At 39.9% G+C, this 16293-nt stretch overlaps 1 protein-coding gene across 2 annotated transcripts in view; it reads right to left on the minus strand.

The window, feature by feature from the left end:
* Positions 1 to 215: 215 nt before the first annotated feature.
* Positions 216 to 16293, minus strand: part of rpgrip1l (RPGRIP1 like) — a 37296-nt gene continuing 21218 nt past the window's right edge. For both annotated transcript variants that reach the window (XM_061721560.1, XM_061721561.1), the window contains exons 18-25: positions 14972 to 15255; positions 10100 to 10198; positions 6881 to 7007; positions 6198 to 6292; positions 5174 to 5360; positions 3940 to 4024; positions 2555 to 2691; positions 216 to 1534 (exon numbers count right to left, since the gene is read on the minus strand). In XM_061721560.1, the coding sequence (XP_061577544.1) occupies positions 1431 to 1534; positions 2555 to 2691; positions 3940 to 4024; positions 5174 to 5360; positions 6198 to 6292; positions 6881 to 7007; positions 10100 to 10198; positions 14972 to 15255 (1118 nt within the window). In that variant the 3' untranslated portion in view covers positions 216 to 1430. The remainder of the gene's footprint in view (positions 1535 to 2554; positions 2692 to 3939; positions 4025 to 5173; positions 5361 to 6197; positions 6293 to 6880; positions 7008 to 10099; positions 10199 to 14971; positions 15256 to 16293) is intronic.

Consider the following 16293-nt stretch of genomic DNA (forward strand, 5'->3'; position numbering starts at 1 on the left):
AAAAAAACAATTGTTACACAAATAATCCGACGTCCGTGATTAATTTAGCATCAAAACATAATTTTTTCCTTCATTTTTAACTATTCAAAAAAAATATTTATCTTTCTAAATAGTGATCAAATAAAACTGACCTGATTTTCAGAAGCAGGTGAAAACGTAACAAATTTGAGCTACTTTCATCATCACTTATGACGTCACACAAGGCAGCTATGTTTGGAAAGTAACACCAAAATGTTGGATACAAAAAAAGGGCTTTATTAGTGCACAACACCAAACTTTAACAGGAAAACATCAAGTTCTAGGCACATTTAGAAAATGTTTTCAGAGTAGTGAATGAGGAAGAAAACATTGTGAGTGTCAGCCGCCTTGAATCACGCTGCAGTTTGTCTAATAGGTACTGAAAGTGCAGACTCAAACCTCTACCTGAGCACCAGTGTCAAACCTTCAGTGAATCAGAACAGGATAAACTTCACATCAGCAACAACACAATCACAGATTAAGGTGTGGACAGTTAAGGTATCACGTCCTCTCTTTTAGGAATGTCAGCATTCCTGGCAGACCATCAATGCGCTGCTTGTTTCAGATTTACGTCTTTTTCACAACTTAAGAGCATTTACAAATTTAAAACCTGCTATATCATTAAAGAACAAATTAAATGGCTCAATTGTAACAATATTGGACAAGAAATCTGCATGAAAGACTACATTTCATATAAATATATGTAATTTAAAAAGAAATATAAAAATATTTTTTTTGCAGGATTAAACATCAGACAATAATGACACAAACGAATGTCCCAGTGAGTGGAAATGTAGCATTTATACATGTGACTTCAAAAAACTGATGCCGACGACTTTTGACTTTATCATGTCATTTGTTTTATTCAAGGGACCGGCAGGTGTCCGATGATCTGGCCTTGACTGGTTGGTTGCCAGACTAAAGTTTTCATTAAATTCATCTCAGTTTCTCCTTGAAGTTTCAGTTCTGCAAATTTACTGAGGAAAAGTTTAGAGCAGAGTTTAGTAAGAGTTTAACAATTAACCTGGAGAGTTTGAGTATGAAGAAGTCCAGACTTACTATCAGATTCGATCAAAACCAGCAGGGAGCAGCAAATGCCGGTTAACTTCCTGCTGTCTGATTGGTTGTCGCAGCTCCAAGTGGATTGTAATCCTTCAGGGAAATGCTGGAGCTTAGATGTGGCTAAAAAAAACAGATCCATGGCAGCTGATGTTTTCAGCCTGGACCCTCATTACCGTAGAATGAAAACCATGTACTTAAATCTCCTTTAATGTGCAAACACAGAGTAAAGAAACCTTCTCAGTGATCTGAAAGCTAAAGAAGAGCTACAGTCTCATGTGGAAACTCCAGTGTGAGCTCATCCGAGTCTGAGAGCCTGCTGTCCTCATCGTCTCACGCCAACAGAAGCAGATTCACATATGAACCTGGTCCTCCATGATGGCCCGCAGAGCCTCCAGTCCCTCCACAGACACTGTGAGAGTCCCAACCACCTCGCTGCTGTCCTCCACGTCCAACACTGCAGGACACACACAAACACAGACTGAGCACGAGCAGAAAGACCCTGTGACAGCTGCAGTGGCATCTTTACTGCCCGTTAAAACCAGAAGAAACACAACATTTAGATTACAGATAAATAACCTAAATATTTTGTAAAGCACGTGTTTTTTTCAAACACCTTTAACATGTTAAAGTGAGAGAGAAGCTAATTTAGTACAATACAATTAAAAAGTGCTGTTACATTTCTAGGATGTGTTAGGGGAGGAATGAAAAGTTTCAAAAACAAAATTAAGTTTGAGCCAACATGTTTCCCCTCCTGTGTTTCTGAATTGAGATGACTTTTAAATTATCTTATAAAAAAAAAAATCATCTTAAAATGTTCCTCCATTTGATATCAACCATTTATTGTTTGTATTTATCTTTCACTTCCTTGCTAGTGCTAAAAATAGCCCCAGTACCAACTCTTTTTTTGGAACAAATGTCAAGAAGAAAAAACACAATCAGGACTCAAAGTTTTCTTCTTGACTTTATTTTGTTTTCATTTTTTTTCTTCTTTACAGTTTATTTATTTCTTAAACCAAGCCATGGTATTTTAACAACCATCCAAGCTGTCTTTTGGAAAGAATAACTGCAAGAAATCAATCAATCAGCAAATGTAAATGACTTTTTGCCCGAGTAGAAGTGTTTCTCTGTTACTGAACAGGAAAAAATATATATTAAGTTACTTCCAAAGATGGTTACTGAAGTAAAAATGTTCTCAACTCGCACACACATGAGAGGAAACAGTTTCAGATAAAAATTAAGTTGTATTTATTTTCTCACCTGTGGCTTGGAGCTTCCTTATTAAAGCTATATCCTAAAAAAAACAAACTATCAAGTGACAACGATGTAGAAAAATGACTGACTGCTGCTGAAGAACAATCAGTGGAAATAACAGTTAAGTGTGTGTGTGTGTGTGTGTGTGTGTGTGTGTGTGTGTGTGTGTGTGTGTGTGTGTGTGTGTGTGTGTGTGTGTGTGTGTGTGTGTGTGTGAACTGACCACTCAGCCTGGCCTCGGTCAGGTCTTGTTGTTTCTCCAGGATCTCAGCTATCCTAAGGAAGGCGACGCCCACGTCCTCACACTCCCTCTCCTGCTCTTCGTCCTCCGGGGGCTCGCTCACCACCGTGAACCGGATTCTGTTCAGCAACACGTTGACTGTCATTCCTTCCATTCTCATTTTCAACTTCAAGATTCCTTCAACTATTGATTCTGCTGATGTCAGAATGTCTGTATTTGACAATCCGTCGCTGCACTGAAACAGCAGAACATGCTGCTGCCAGTGGGACGAGGTTGGGTCAAACTTCAGAACCATCAAACAGCCAGTTGACTCATATAGACATGCAGGTGTGACATCAGGATCCAGACACAGGTCACATGCAGGTGAATTTGTCCTTAAACATCAACTTTAAACCAGTTCAATTACGGTAGTCTGTGAAAGATTTCCACCAAAACTTCAGACAAATGGGAGGAGGAATATCCATAAGGAGACTCCTGTAATCGTTCAGCAGTGAATACGGGACGTACGTACGACGGAGTATTAGGGCCAAACTAAGACAAAAAAAATGGAAATTACGAGAATAAAGTCATAATAATATGAGAATAAAGTCGTAACATTACGAGAATAAAGTTGTGATATTTTGAGAATAAAGTCGTAATATTAATTTATTAATTAATTAATTATAAATATAACTTCACGAGATACTCAATATTCCTCATGTTAACACAGGGAGAAGACTGCTCTTCCTGTTAGAGTTCTCATAAATTATATCCTCATAATATTACGACTTTATTCTCATAATATTACGACTTTATTCTCATAAATTACGACTTTATTCTCGTAATATTACAACTTTATTCTCGTAATATTACAACTTTATTCTCGTAATATTACGACTTTATTCTCGTAATATTACGACTTTTTTTTTGTCTTAGTTTAATAATACTAATACTCTGTCGTACGTACGATCCCATACATCCCGATGATTTTAACACGCTCAGAGTTTCCATGTTGATCTCAGACAGACTACATTTAAAAAGTCAGAATGGAAATCCTGGTTCTGGAGTTACAGCAGGGAAACAAATACTCCTTTATTTCTAAAACGGTGGACACGTGTTACCCTGCCTTCATGTCTTCACACCTGCATTCAACGCTGTCCTTTAAAGAAGAATATGCATGTTCATGTGTAGGACACACACATTATTTTATCTACTGTGTAAAGTGCCTTGAAATGACTATTTGTACAATTTTAATTGGAAAGAAAAAAGTTAATGGAACCCAATCTTTTTTTGTGTGTTCTCTGTATCAGAAGGAAAAGTGTAGCATGAACATGCAGTTGAGCTGGTGTGGCTGCGGGACAAGGTTTTGCCCATCTTTCCTTCCTCACCTCTCCATTTGGGGGTTTTGTCCCTCCAGGACTTCCCTCAGCAGCTGCCGCCTCGCTGCGTTGTTCTCAGCATCCACAGGAATCACTGCAGGACAAAAAAACACAATCTAGCAATTTAAGGCTGCACAGTGCAAGCACCACCTATTATTCATTCATACCAGTGTGGCTCCTACAATACATAAATGATAAGGATTAATATGTAGATTCATATCAAACATAACCAAGATGAGGAACATGCCACTTATCCTGTCTGAACTTGCCTCGAGTTGGATGAACAAAAGCAGGAGTGGATAAATGACCATGGAGATTTATTCTATGTAGGTAACATACAGAATCCTTTAATCATGTTGGTCTGTTCAGCCAACTGTAAATCAGTTGCAAATAAATGTAACTGCCAACCATTTATGATCTCCAGTGTCCATATTACTGTACGTAACTTCCATTAAACTGCAGAATAAACCCAGGATAGCATTTAAACTTTTTCTCATTGCATATGAAGCCGTCTTATCTTACAGACCTCAAAGTTCCATTTTACCCCAACGGAGCACTTTGCTCTCAGCCCACAGGCTTGTTGGTGGTTGCTGGAGTTCTCAAAAGCAGAGCAGGAGTGTGGCGCCAGCCCCCAGTTTGTGTTCAGGATGGAGAAACTCTCTCTTCCTTTAAGATTAGGCTTCAAACTTCCCTTTAAGATAATGCTGATAGTAAGGGCAGAATTAGTTGACCCTTAGCCAACTCTTTAGTCAAGCTGCAAAGGTGTACTATTACTAGTATTAACTTTGTTGGGGTGTTTTGGTTTCCTTTGGGTTTTTTTTTAGGCTCATAGCAGGTTTTCCTGGAATTTGTTTTTCCTCACAAGCCTGGTTCTGCTGGAGGTTTATAGGAAGCCGTTCCTCCCCAGTTTCATTCCTGCCCAGACGAGGCTCAGGGATTGCCCTAAAGTGAATATTTGATAATCTGCCAGGTCGTCTCGCTTAGGTGTCTTTTCTTTTTATTCTCTGGAACGTTTCCTGAGTTTTCTGCTTCTGTTTAGTTTTAAATGTCAAACATCTGTTTATATCAGGAATGCAAGCCACCTAGTGGGCCACTTTTGGTAAGCAGAACTGCCACTGGGGGTTGAACCAATATAACATTGGCCTTTTTTGTCATCCATCAAGATTCCATTGAGACATCTATCAAATAACATCTGAACGTACAGTTAATGCCGTGCTGATTGCACAGCAGTGCGGGCTCTTACCTTTGCTGTAGTTGTATATGATGCTCCGGCCCTGGGGGGGTTTGGGCAGAGACACGGGTGTTTCCTCGGTGGGCAGATCCAGGAAGGAGTACTCCACAAACAGACGGACAACACTGTCGTCCTGCGCCAGCAGAGACTGTGGCCTCAAACTCAGAGATACGACCTCCACCCGCACTCGCTCAGACAGCTGAAGACACACAGGAGGTCATCCCATCTTATCTCAATTATTCAGAGAATAATGAAGCAACAACTGCATTATCTACAATCGGTGACGTCGAAGCTAGAGATATTAAAAAAAGTCCCACAACCGATGTCTCCAGAAAATATGTATATAATGTCTTATTCTGACAGGGCGTAAGCTTTTGATAAACTTCTGTTAAACTGCAATATGCGTTAGAGGGCTGCATTGGGATTGAGTCCTGCCGGGTCCCGCGGGACCCAACGCAAATCTCGCGGGATTGGGCGGTTTGAATTTTGCTGCGGGCGGGAGTGGGCGGCCAAAAAAAAACCCTGCGGGATCGGGATGTAGTCTAGCGACCAGATGGAAATCAATGATGTGGAAAATAATCTCAAACAAGGTCTTTACAAAACAAAGACAAAGCAAGGCCAGTCAGATATTTGGAGAAACTGCGTTTAGTGTCTGTGAGCGCATGTTGGAAGAGAGACGAGGGATTGGGAGCGCAGTCGGCAGCAACATTCTCTTCCTCCACTGCAATGTAATGGCCAAGCGATTCATTTGTTAAATTACAGTAATTTGTTTCATTCATTAACATTGTTTATTTTATGTTATTTATTAGTGTTATTTGAGCCACTCACAACCTACTCTCGTTGCTATAACCACAATCACATAATTGATGCATGCGCAAAAGCCGAGTTTTGCGGGGGAGGATGTAAACACTGCGGGAGCGGGCGGTAATGGTCAGAAATGCAGCGGGAGCGGGATGAAGAAAACAGTCCTGCGCAGGGCTCTAATATGCGTCACCCTTTGTTCTTTGAAAAAGATAAACGAAGTTTAGGTGCTGACCTTCCTCCCCGTGGTCCTCATGAGAACAATGCAGTCATCGCTGTCAGACTGTGTTGATTCTTTCTGCTCTACAGCTGAGAGAGCCTCCTCCACATCTGGACATATCCACAAAGGAAGCAAGGAAACAGAAGATAAAAACAAAAAAAACTTTCTTTGTTATGCTTGGCAGCTATGATGTGGAGTTACAAATAAAATAAGGGCGTTCATGATGATTTATATGCGATCTGAGCACTACTGGAAGCCACATCCCAGATTTTGGTTCTGGAACACTTCAAGAAAACAAGAACATCTTAAAGATGGAAAAAGAAAAAGAGTTCAATGGGTGTTCAACTTGCCATTAAAGACAAACTCTGCTTTACAGCACACTTTGGTATATTACAAAGCAGTTGTAGAGAAGCCTCTTTACACTCAGGAATATAAAGATGGTACTACTTCATGCTCACGTCAAGGCTTTCGTGTTGCTACCAACCTTTAATATTATTTAGAACTGAAAGTCACCTTAGATAAAAACGATATGAGTGAACATAAATGTTTGGACCAATCCATCAGGATATACAGTATATTTCAACTATATAGGAGGTATGTAACTTACACAAAAACAAGAAAAAACACTTTTCACACATTCAAAATGTCCATAATTATTGTAAGTTTCAAATAATTAATAGCTATTGACATTTGCTGACCTTGAACAATTTCCTCAGAGATGTCGGAGTCGTCGGAGAACGGCTGGGAACTTGGGACCAGTTGTCCTACAGAAACATGGGACTCCTCCTCCTCTTCCTCATCATCATCCTCTTCCTCAGTGGGGCTCTGTGAAGCCCAACACAAAGTTCCATACAGGAGAGTCATGGAAGAGGATGAGTAGATAAACCCGCTTGCTTTTTCTGGATGTGAAGGTACAGGTGTATTGTGGGCAGCATGGGATTTTATTGTGGTTTCTTTAAGGGGGTGTATCTATTTAAAGGTTTTCCCTTTGTTTTAGGTGATGGACAGGAGCAAGATGAGAAACCAAAGGGCGTTTTCAGAACTTCAGCAGGATTTTTCTGCACCTGATGAAGTCTTGTATTGAAAGGTTTCAGATATTTACTTGAATATAATCTCTTTGGACAAAATGTAGTGTTTATTTAAACAGACCTAAATTACTGACACGTTTTTTTCAATAAGTTATTTTGTTATTGTAATTTTTTATGTATTGTAAATGCCGACTTTTGACCCTGCAGGAAGGAGGACGGGCTTTGCTTTTAGGAATTAGTTACTTTACACCCGTGTTCTGCTTTGTTGGGCTCATCTCCAACTCTCTGTGCTCTCAAACACTTGATATAATTACAGCTGAATTAAAAAAAAAAAAGGAAAAGATGCTCTTATTCACACATTTCCTTTTCTTTTATCAGATGACGAACAAACCTGAAGTTGTGACTTAAACTTTAGTTACTATTCAAATACCCTGTTTTGATAAACTCCTAATTTTTGTGTGTGTGATGTCAGCTGCATTTATTTGTACAATGACCTCTCGGACAGAAAGTTAGAAGCAACAGAATGCCCCAAACGTTTTCTCACAGCATTCTACAATGTCCCAACAGTGAGCACATCCAGCAGTTCAAAGGTGCCGCTTTCTCTGACGGAACAGAAACAGAACAGATGTTCCCATGGAGCTGAGACAATGTATTTGTGTTAAAGTAACACAAAGGACTTTATTTCATGTTAAATTATATGTTTCAATTTCATTAGAGGGAATAATTGCTTACGTGTAGGAAGTGTTGCCTAATTCTCACAGTCTCTTGTCCTGACTAAAGTATCTTTGGACTCATGTCTTGCAACAACTGTGTGTTGCTTTACAGCACTATGTCCCACATCATCAGTGATGAAATTAGCTCAGAGTAACATCGTGGCAGAGGTGACCAGGGAGTCAAGAAGTTATTGAGGAAATGAAAACAGGAGAATGGACGATAAAAAACGAGTAACTCTTGGAGAGTATTGTAAAAGCAGCCAAACCTCTGTGCAAGGACAGGGACTGGCTGAGCTAAATGTTGCAAAAGTTCCTTTGTGCTGCTTTAAAGTTCAATGTTTATTTTGATGACCACTCTCAAAACCCTTGTTTAATATAGTGTTATTCAACTACAAGTTGTAATATATCATTAACTGGCATGAAATCATCCTGGAAGCTGGAAAATCTTTGTTTTGGCAAGACTTGCAGCGCTGCCTTTCCCCTCTTCTAGTTGTCCATATTTCCATCCATCTATTGACTTCTGGTTATTAGGGCCCGAGCACTTCTTTCTTTCTTTCTTTCTTTCTTTCTTTCTTTCTTTCTTTCTTTCTTTCTTTCTTTCTTTCTTTCTTTCTTTCTTTCTTTCTTTCTTTCTTTCTTTCTTTCTTTCTTTCTTTCTTTCTTTCTTTCTTTCTTTCTTTCTTTCTTTCTTTCTTATTTTTCCGACGAAATGAGGGCCTTTTTGCCCCCCTAAACGTGCCCCAAAAGTCACCAAATTTTGCACGCAAGCCAGGCCTGGTGAAAAATTTGATATTTAATAGTTTGCATTAATGGGCGTGGCCTAATGGCTCAACAGCGCCCCCTAGAAAACTTTGTGCCTCAAGCCCCACAATACGGTTTGACGTACATGCACCAAAATCGGTACACACCTGTATCATGTCGCAACTTAAAGAAAAGTCTCTTGGCGCCATGGTCGAAACCGAACAAGAAGTCTGCTATTTTGAATTAATCGTGTAATTTTGGCGCAATTTATGCCATTTCTTCGGCAGTTAATACGGCCCGAACCGTAACGTGATTGGTCGATATCTGATAGTTCCTACTTTCTGCCATAACCTTTGAATGGTATGACATACAGAGTTGTGGCTGGTGTCATCCGCTAAATGTCCAGGCCTGAAGAATCTACATGCAAGTCATACAAGCTTCCACTGCAGCCTGAACGTGCACAAGAGTGTGAGGGCCCGTTCATCGCTGCTTGCAGCTTTAATTCATGTTTGGATTGTGGGGCCAGCAGCCTGGGTGGGTAAGACCAGACCCTGTTTACCCCAGCAAGCTCCTCAAGCTCTTCCTGGGGAATACTGAGGCATGCACAAGCCCGGTAAGAGATACAATCTCTCTAATGTGTGCTGGGTCTTCCCCGGTGCCTCTTTCTGGAGCATCCAGGGAGCATCCTAACCAGGTACTTGAACCACAAAAACTAAAGTGAGTCCAATATCCCAAGTCTACATGTGTACCGTAGGGACCCCACCCTGAAGACGGCCCCACAGGTGGGCTGTTGGGGAAGTGCCTAAAGGCTGGGTCTTTACCCATGAGCCCCTCTGTGGTGAGACCTGAAAGAGTAACATGAACTTCCAGAGTGATGCTGAAAAACTAATTCAGGAGTGCTTGTCAGGAATCAACAAGCGAGACCACGTCTCTTCAGTGTTAGCCTCCCTCTATTGGTCCCCATAAAACTCAGAATCCAATTCAGAGTTTTATTACGGCCTAGCTCTGCGATATTTACAAGACCTACAAGTGCCTTATGTTCCTAACAGAGTTCTCTGTTCTCAGAGTGCAGGTTTACTCGTAGTTCCTAGAGTATCTAAATGTAGATTTGGATGACGGCTCTTTTTCTATCAGACAGGAACCGTTACTATTGAACCAACTTCCAGTTTGGGTTAAGGAGGCTGACACCACCTTCACCTTTAAAACCAAATTTAAAACGTTTCTGTTTAGTAAAGCCTCTAGTTAGTGTAAACTCTAGTGTGTTTACGGCCAGTAGTCACAGCTGCAGCTCCCTTCTCTCCCGTCTCTCTCTCCCTTTTCCTGCTCTGCCCAGTTGTCCTTCTTTCCTGCAGTACGTAGTCTGAATCTGATTATTAGTGTGTAATGGCACCTTCACGAACACAAAACAGGACAGATTAACACATGAAAAACTCACTCGGTCATCTACAGGTGTGGAATCCACAAATGTGACTCGTTTGGCAGCCAGTCCATCCTTCTCCTGAGTCCTCTGTCCTCTGAGTTTAGGCAATGGTGCCTGGTGGACAGAACGAGGAGAAAACATCTAAGCAAGAAGACAAACCTGCTGCTGACTTCTGATGCTTGTTTTGCTACCAACAATCCGTAATTAAATACCATAAAAGTGACAGTGCTGCAGTGTGGGACTACACAGGTACTGTATGCTGTTTTTACTTTAATTACATTGTGCTCTGCCCAGCAGGCCTTCAGCGGGAGGATCCCCCCTTATGATCCAGGTCCTGGTCCAGGTTTCTTCCCTCCTAAAGGGGAGTTTTCCTTACCACTGTTTGGCTTAAGGTTTTTCTCCCACTAGGAAAGTTTTTACCTGACATTGATTATGTTTATGTAATAATTGCTTGGGGGTTCATGTGCTAGCACAGGGGTCGGCAACCCGCGGCTCTAGAGCTAGTGGCTCCCTGGAGCTTTTTCAAAAATGTTTGATTTTTTTTTCTTCTTTTTTTCCCTCTTTTTTTCTTTTTTTCTTTTTTTTTTCCCTTTTTTTCTTCCTTTTTCCTTTCCTTTTTAATCTCCACATTTCAACTTTTTTCTCGACATTTCGACTTTTTTCTCAAGATTGTACTTCAACATTAATCTCAACATTTCAACTTTTTTCTCGACATTTCAACTTTTTTCTCGACATTTCGACTTTTTTCTCAACATTTCAACCTTTTTCTTGACATTTGGACTTTTTTCTCAAGATTGTACTTCAACATTAATCTCAACATTTCGACTTTTTTCTCGACATTTCAACTTTTTTCTCGACATTTCAACTTTTTTCTCCACATTGACTTTTTTCTCGAGATTGTACTTCAACATTAATCTCGACATTTGGACTTTTTCCTCAACATTTGGACTTTTTTCTCGACATTTCGACTTTTTTCTCGACATTTCGACTTTTTTCTCGACATTTTGACTTTTTTCTCGACATTTTGACTTTTTTCTTGACATTTCAACTTTTTTCTCAACATTGACTTTTTTCTCGAGATTGTACTTCAACATTAATCTCGACACTTCGACTTTTTCCTCAACATTTTGACTTTTTTCTCAACATTTCAACTTTTTTCTCGACATTTCAACTTTTTTCTCGACATTTCGACTTTTTTCTCGACATTTCGACTTTTTTCTCGACATTTCAACTTTTTTCTCAACATTTACTTTTTTCTCAAGATTGTACTTCAACATTAATCTCGACATTTCGACTTTTTCCTCAACATTTTTACTTTTTTCTCAACATTTCGATTTTTTCTCGAAATTTTGACTTTTTTCTCGACATTTCAACTTTTTTCTCGACATTTCGTCATTTGACTTCATTCTAAGGCTTGTACAAGACTTTTCATTTTTTGCAGCTCCAGACATATTTGTTTTTTGTTTTTGGTCCAATATGGCTCTTTCAACATTTTGGGTTGCCAACCCCTGTACTAGGTATTTGGAAAGCACCTCAAGACAACTTGTGTTGTAATAGATGCTATATAAATGAAATGGAATTGAACTGAATTATACTACCTTATTCCTCCAGTCACATCTTGTCAGAGGGAAATAGTGAGCAGTATGACCACTATTTATGTGACTGCTGCCATTACTGGTCACTCTGTTTTTATCAACATTACACAAAATGGACAAAGGTAAATGATAGATTAACAGCCCAAAGCCTGAACGCAGCCAGCTGAATCAGATATGATGTCATTCAGAGTTCTTTGGGTTGAGCTGGATAAAGGTCGGATTTACACAATGAGATCTCTGTGTACTAATAAATAGATGAACCCAGACCTAAAACTACATTAGAGTATAAAAAAAAAATGTGATCATCATATAAACAACACAAGTGTTCAAGTAAAGGGGTTGGACTTGTTTTCTCTTTGAGTGGCAAACCCCTCATCCAAGGGGCCTATTGTGTGCTGACTGACTGAGTGCTGGAGGCATTTAGGCTCTAGTCAGGTTTGTGGTAATGACTGCAGGGGTGATAGTAAAAAAAAATCCTGAGCCTGAACTTTTTTTCCCTGGGAGGTAAGCGAGCCCCTAAGCCAAGATATATGCCCCGATCAACACAATTGTCATTTTTTGTCCTCTTAAAGTGTAAGTCTGGTGTAAATTGACCCATGGTCCTGTTGTTCAAGCTCACCACATGTAGCCCATAGAAAACAGAATGAAACACATTTATTTTGGTGATTTCGGTTAACAGCCTGGAGCCTGGTGACGCGAGGCTAGAATCAATCTGATTGGCCAAAACCCAAGACCACCCCCTACACTATTACCGATTGGGTTAAGTATGGCTACTGGTGTGGTTTTGAGTGAAAGCATCTCTCGGATCTACGCGAACGTAGTGCTGGGCGGTATGACCAAAAATTTATATCACGGTATTTTTCAAAATTATATCGGTTTCACGGTATATCACGTTTTTTTTTTTTTCATGCTGGGTGTTAACCACATTTTCTAATGATTTGGAAAGGAATTGCTGCAGTAAATTGGCTTAGAATGGCCTATTTTACTGTCATGAGGAGGAAATATTTTAGAAAAACATTAATGTCCACACTAGTATAAATACAGGTTTGCATGGCCTCACAAAATGATGCCGTTTACAATGAGGTGGCAGCACTTATGATTCTAATGTAGGGCTGAACGATTTTTGAAAATAATCTAATTGCGATTTTTTTCCTCAATATTACGATTGCGATTTAATATGTGATTATTTTTTTTCAAGGTCCTGTTCTCATGTATTTTTCAACTACACAAGCAATAAATCAGTCTGTTTCAAGTAGATTTTCACTTGAAATAAGTAGAAAAATCCGCCAGTGGAACAAGATTTTTTTACTTGTAATGAGAAGATAAATCCTGTCCCACTGGCAGATTTTTCTACTTATTTCAAGTGAAAATTTACTTGAAACAGGTGAAAATTGTCAAATAAGTTATTTTTCTGGTGTTATTTTTCTGGTGATGACTCTAAATGTTGAAATAGCAGTAAAACCACATTCATTGATGAATGATGAATTGTGCCATCACATCACCCCTCATCCCCCTTCAACTCGAGTACTGCTCACACGGAACTCAGAACTTCTTCATAAATAACTCAAAAATCCCAGAGAGAAAAAAAACACCAGCAAGCTAACAAACAAACCAATAAAGCTCTGAGTTAACAAAACTTACCAGGAATGAACAACTGGCAGCCCCGCTGTTTTAACCTCTCATCCTCATCAGCTGATGGGTTGCAGGTGTGGCTGCTTTATGGTTCCGCGTTACACCAACGCAGGCCATACGCCGTGGGTTACGCGAACTACGGCGTACCCTACGCCGAAAGCTCCGCGTCGATTTAACGCGGAACTATAAATCAGGCTTCACAGCGCAGCTCTCGCCGACTCCGCGCTCATATATTTAATACATTTATAAAGCCCATATATTTATAAAGCCTCACTTGGCCGAGACCTAACGCTGAGGCCATGGTAGATTTAGATTACACGCGGACACGCAGCACTGTTGACTTTTCCCTGCCGGCTCTGCTCACTTGCTAACAGTCCCCTCACAAACAGGGTCCAGCGGCGCTACGTTCCGCCGCGCCGCGTTCCCAACGTTGTGTGCGCTACTCACCGGTATTACGGTATATGAAAAATTCATATCATAAGAAAAATAAACGGCAAACCTGATTTTATTTTTTTTTCTTCTCGCAAACACCTCGGTATGCCGGAAATCCGGCGTGACGCCGGAGCGCTATCACCCCTGTGACTGCATATAAAACATTACTCTGTTTGTGTTTCGGTTCTGTCAAATGAGGTTCTGTTTCTCCACTTTAACTGTGAAATCTCAGCGATCTGCACCCGAAGCAAAGATTTAGTGTTAACTGCTGCTTTCCTTAGCTAGGGTTCCGGCGCTTCATAAACTGGCGTTATAAGAATGCTGCTGTTATAATTGATTTATACTGAACACAGCGGAATTACAACTGGCCAACATTAGACTGTATTTAAATTGACCAGAGCAGCCGATTGTACTGAACTTGTAAACTTTTGCTATAAGATGCCCTGACCTGTGACCAGGTGGTATACAAATCAAGTGAATACATTTGCGTTTTCAAGCTGAATAATGGGGATATACTTTCCTGGATATACCCGTATACCGTAATAAGTACCTGTGAGTGGATGTGCTCTACTCATGAGGCACCTCTTTGTTAGTGTCAGCTGGAAGCCCCATGGAAGCTTAATTAATGATGGATAGCGTTTGTTTTGCTTGAGTAAAGGATAAGACTAATACTTGCACGACATGAATATTTTGTTTAGTCTTCAATTGCACTTGGAGTTCATATTTTAATGTTTCAATGTTTATAATCTACTGAGGTTTTTCTTCCCTGAACTCAATCTTGATGTTATTTTGTATTAGTGGTGTTAATTATTTTTCCTTTTTTCATTCTACCAGCTATGTTTTAACACTGAGCAGCACTTTCACAAACTGGCTGCTTTTATTTTTACTTTTTTCTTCTGCTTTTTCAGACAAATGTGATTTGATTTGGTTCCACTTAGGAGATAATCTCGGAATGATGCACAACCCTTCGAAATATTTGTATGCTGCGTCCTGTTCTTTCAATCAAATATACTGAGTGTAAAGTGCTAAGCGGAGCTGTCAGGTACAGCTGCTGCCCATGGACATGGCCAGATGAGCTGTTCCTACTGTTCCCATGGTCATACTGCGAGAATGTTATTGGTCTGACCATCTGACACCCAAAAGGAATGGAAATATGAGGATATGATTATTTAACCTGAAGACATTGTGGTCTCAGTGTGACTTCCTGCATATGAACTAAACTCCTGACCTTAACAGCGGCAGCAACGTCAGAGTGAGGTAGATCTCTGTCTCCGCTGTCCTGCAGCATCTCTTCAACATCTTTCAGTTGTACGTCTGTCTTTTGTTTCTCCATATTCAGCTGCTCTTGTGTTTCATCAGTTGGTTCCTGGGCAGGTTGGTCCTCTGGGAAAAATCTGCGCTCTTCTACAGTCACGATGGAATCTGGTGGAGGGATGTAAGTGAACTTCCACCTTAGAGTCACTTCTATGTGTCCGACGGGGAGTCCAGACGGACTGGTCAGCTCAAACACACCTGAGGGAGACAAACAATCTGCCTTAATCACATGCGTTTCACTGCGATTTACTCAACATTAAAGTTTAAAGCTCTGTTTGACTGGTTCCTGAGTGTCCTCACATATACAGTATTTCTGAACAGAAAGGAAGGAGCTGATCTTATTTCAGTCAGCTCCTGATCAACGTCACTATCTGGGTTTCCTTCAAAATCAAGTCCAACTTTTACCTGACTGTTCACATTTGAAGGATAAACTGTGAATATCTGTGTTTCCACCAACTAAATTTACGTAGTGTGTGTGTGTGTGTGTGTGTGTGTGTGTGTGTGTGTGTGTGTGTGTGTGTGTGTGTGTGTGTGTGTGTGTGTGTGTGTGTGTGTGTGTGTTAACAGTCCTGTGTGAACTTTGAGGCCATGCAATCTCTTTGCATCATTACTTCTTTACTGTGTTTCCATTGTGTTAGATCATTGGAATTTTGCCAAATATTAATCTGTTTCATACAGAAACAGAACATCTGCATAAAAACAGATGAATAAAAACTAAGCTACTATGTTTTTTATGTGGCTCACCTAACTATACAGTTGGTCTTTTTGATAAGTAAATAAGAACATGCTTGTTGCTAACAGTAATATAGCAGCTGTATAGTGAGATCAACACAGGCAAAAAAGTCATTAAAAATGTATTCCCAAAACCAAACAGTGTTTGAAAAAAGTAAAAAAAACACCTGACGTTTCTGACCACATAAGAATTTAAGATGTGGGTATTTCTCATAATCCTTTTAACCCATTGAAACCTAAATCCTTATAATATGTGAAGGTTTAGAGGCAAATCAAAAGTGTCCAATGAAATGTTCTATCTCTCATTGGTTGAAGAAACTGCACACATTAATTAAGTGACATTAGGGAGGCTAAATCTTCTGCCTTTATTGTAAATGACTGACTTTTGTCCTGATGTTTATTAAGTTTGAAATAATTAAAGTTGTAATTAGCTGGGATATGATGCATATGTCGTTCTAGGCTAAAAAGATAAAAGTACATATATGTATTATCAGATCTGAATAT

The sequence above is a fragment of the Cololabis saira genome, chromosome 5 (assembly GCF_033807715.1).
Source record: "Cololabis saira isolate AMF1-May2022 chromosome 5, fColSai1.1, whole genome shotgun sequence".
Lineage (NCBI taxonomy): Eukaryota > Metazoa > Chordata > Actinopteri > Beloniformes > Belonidae > Cololabis > Cololabis saira.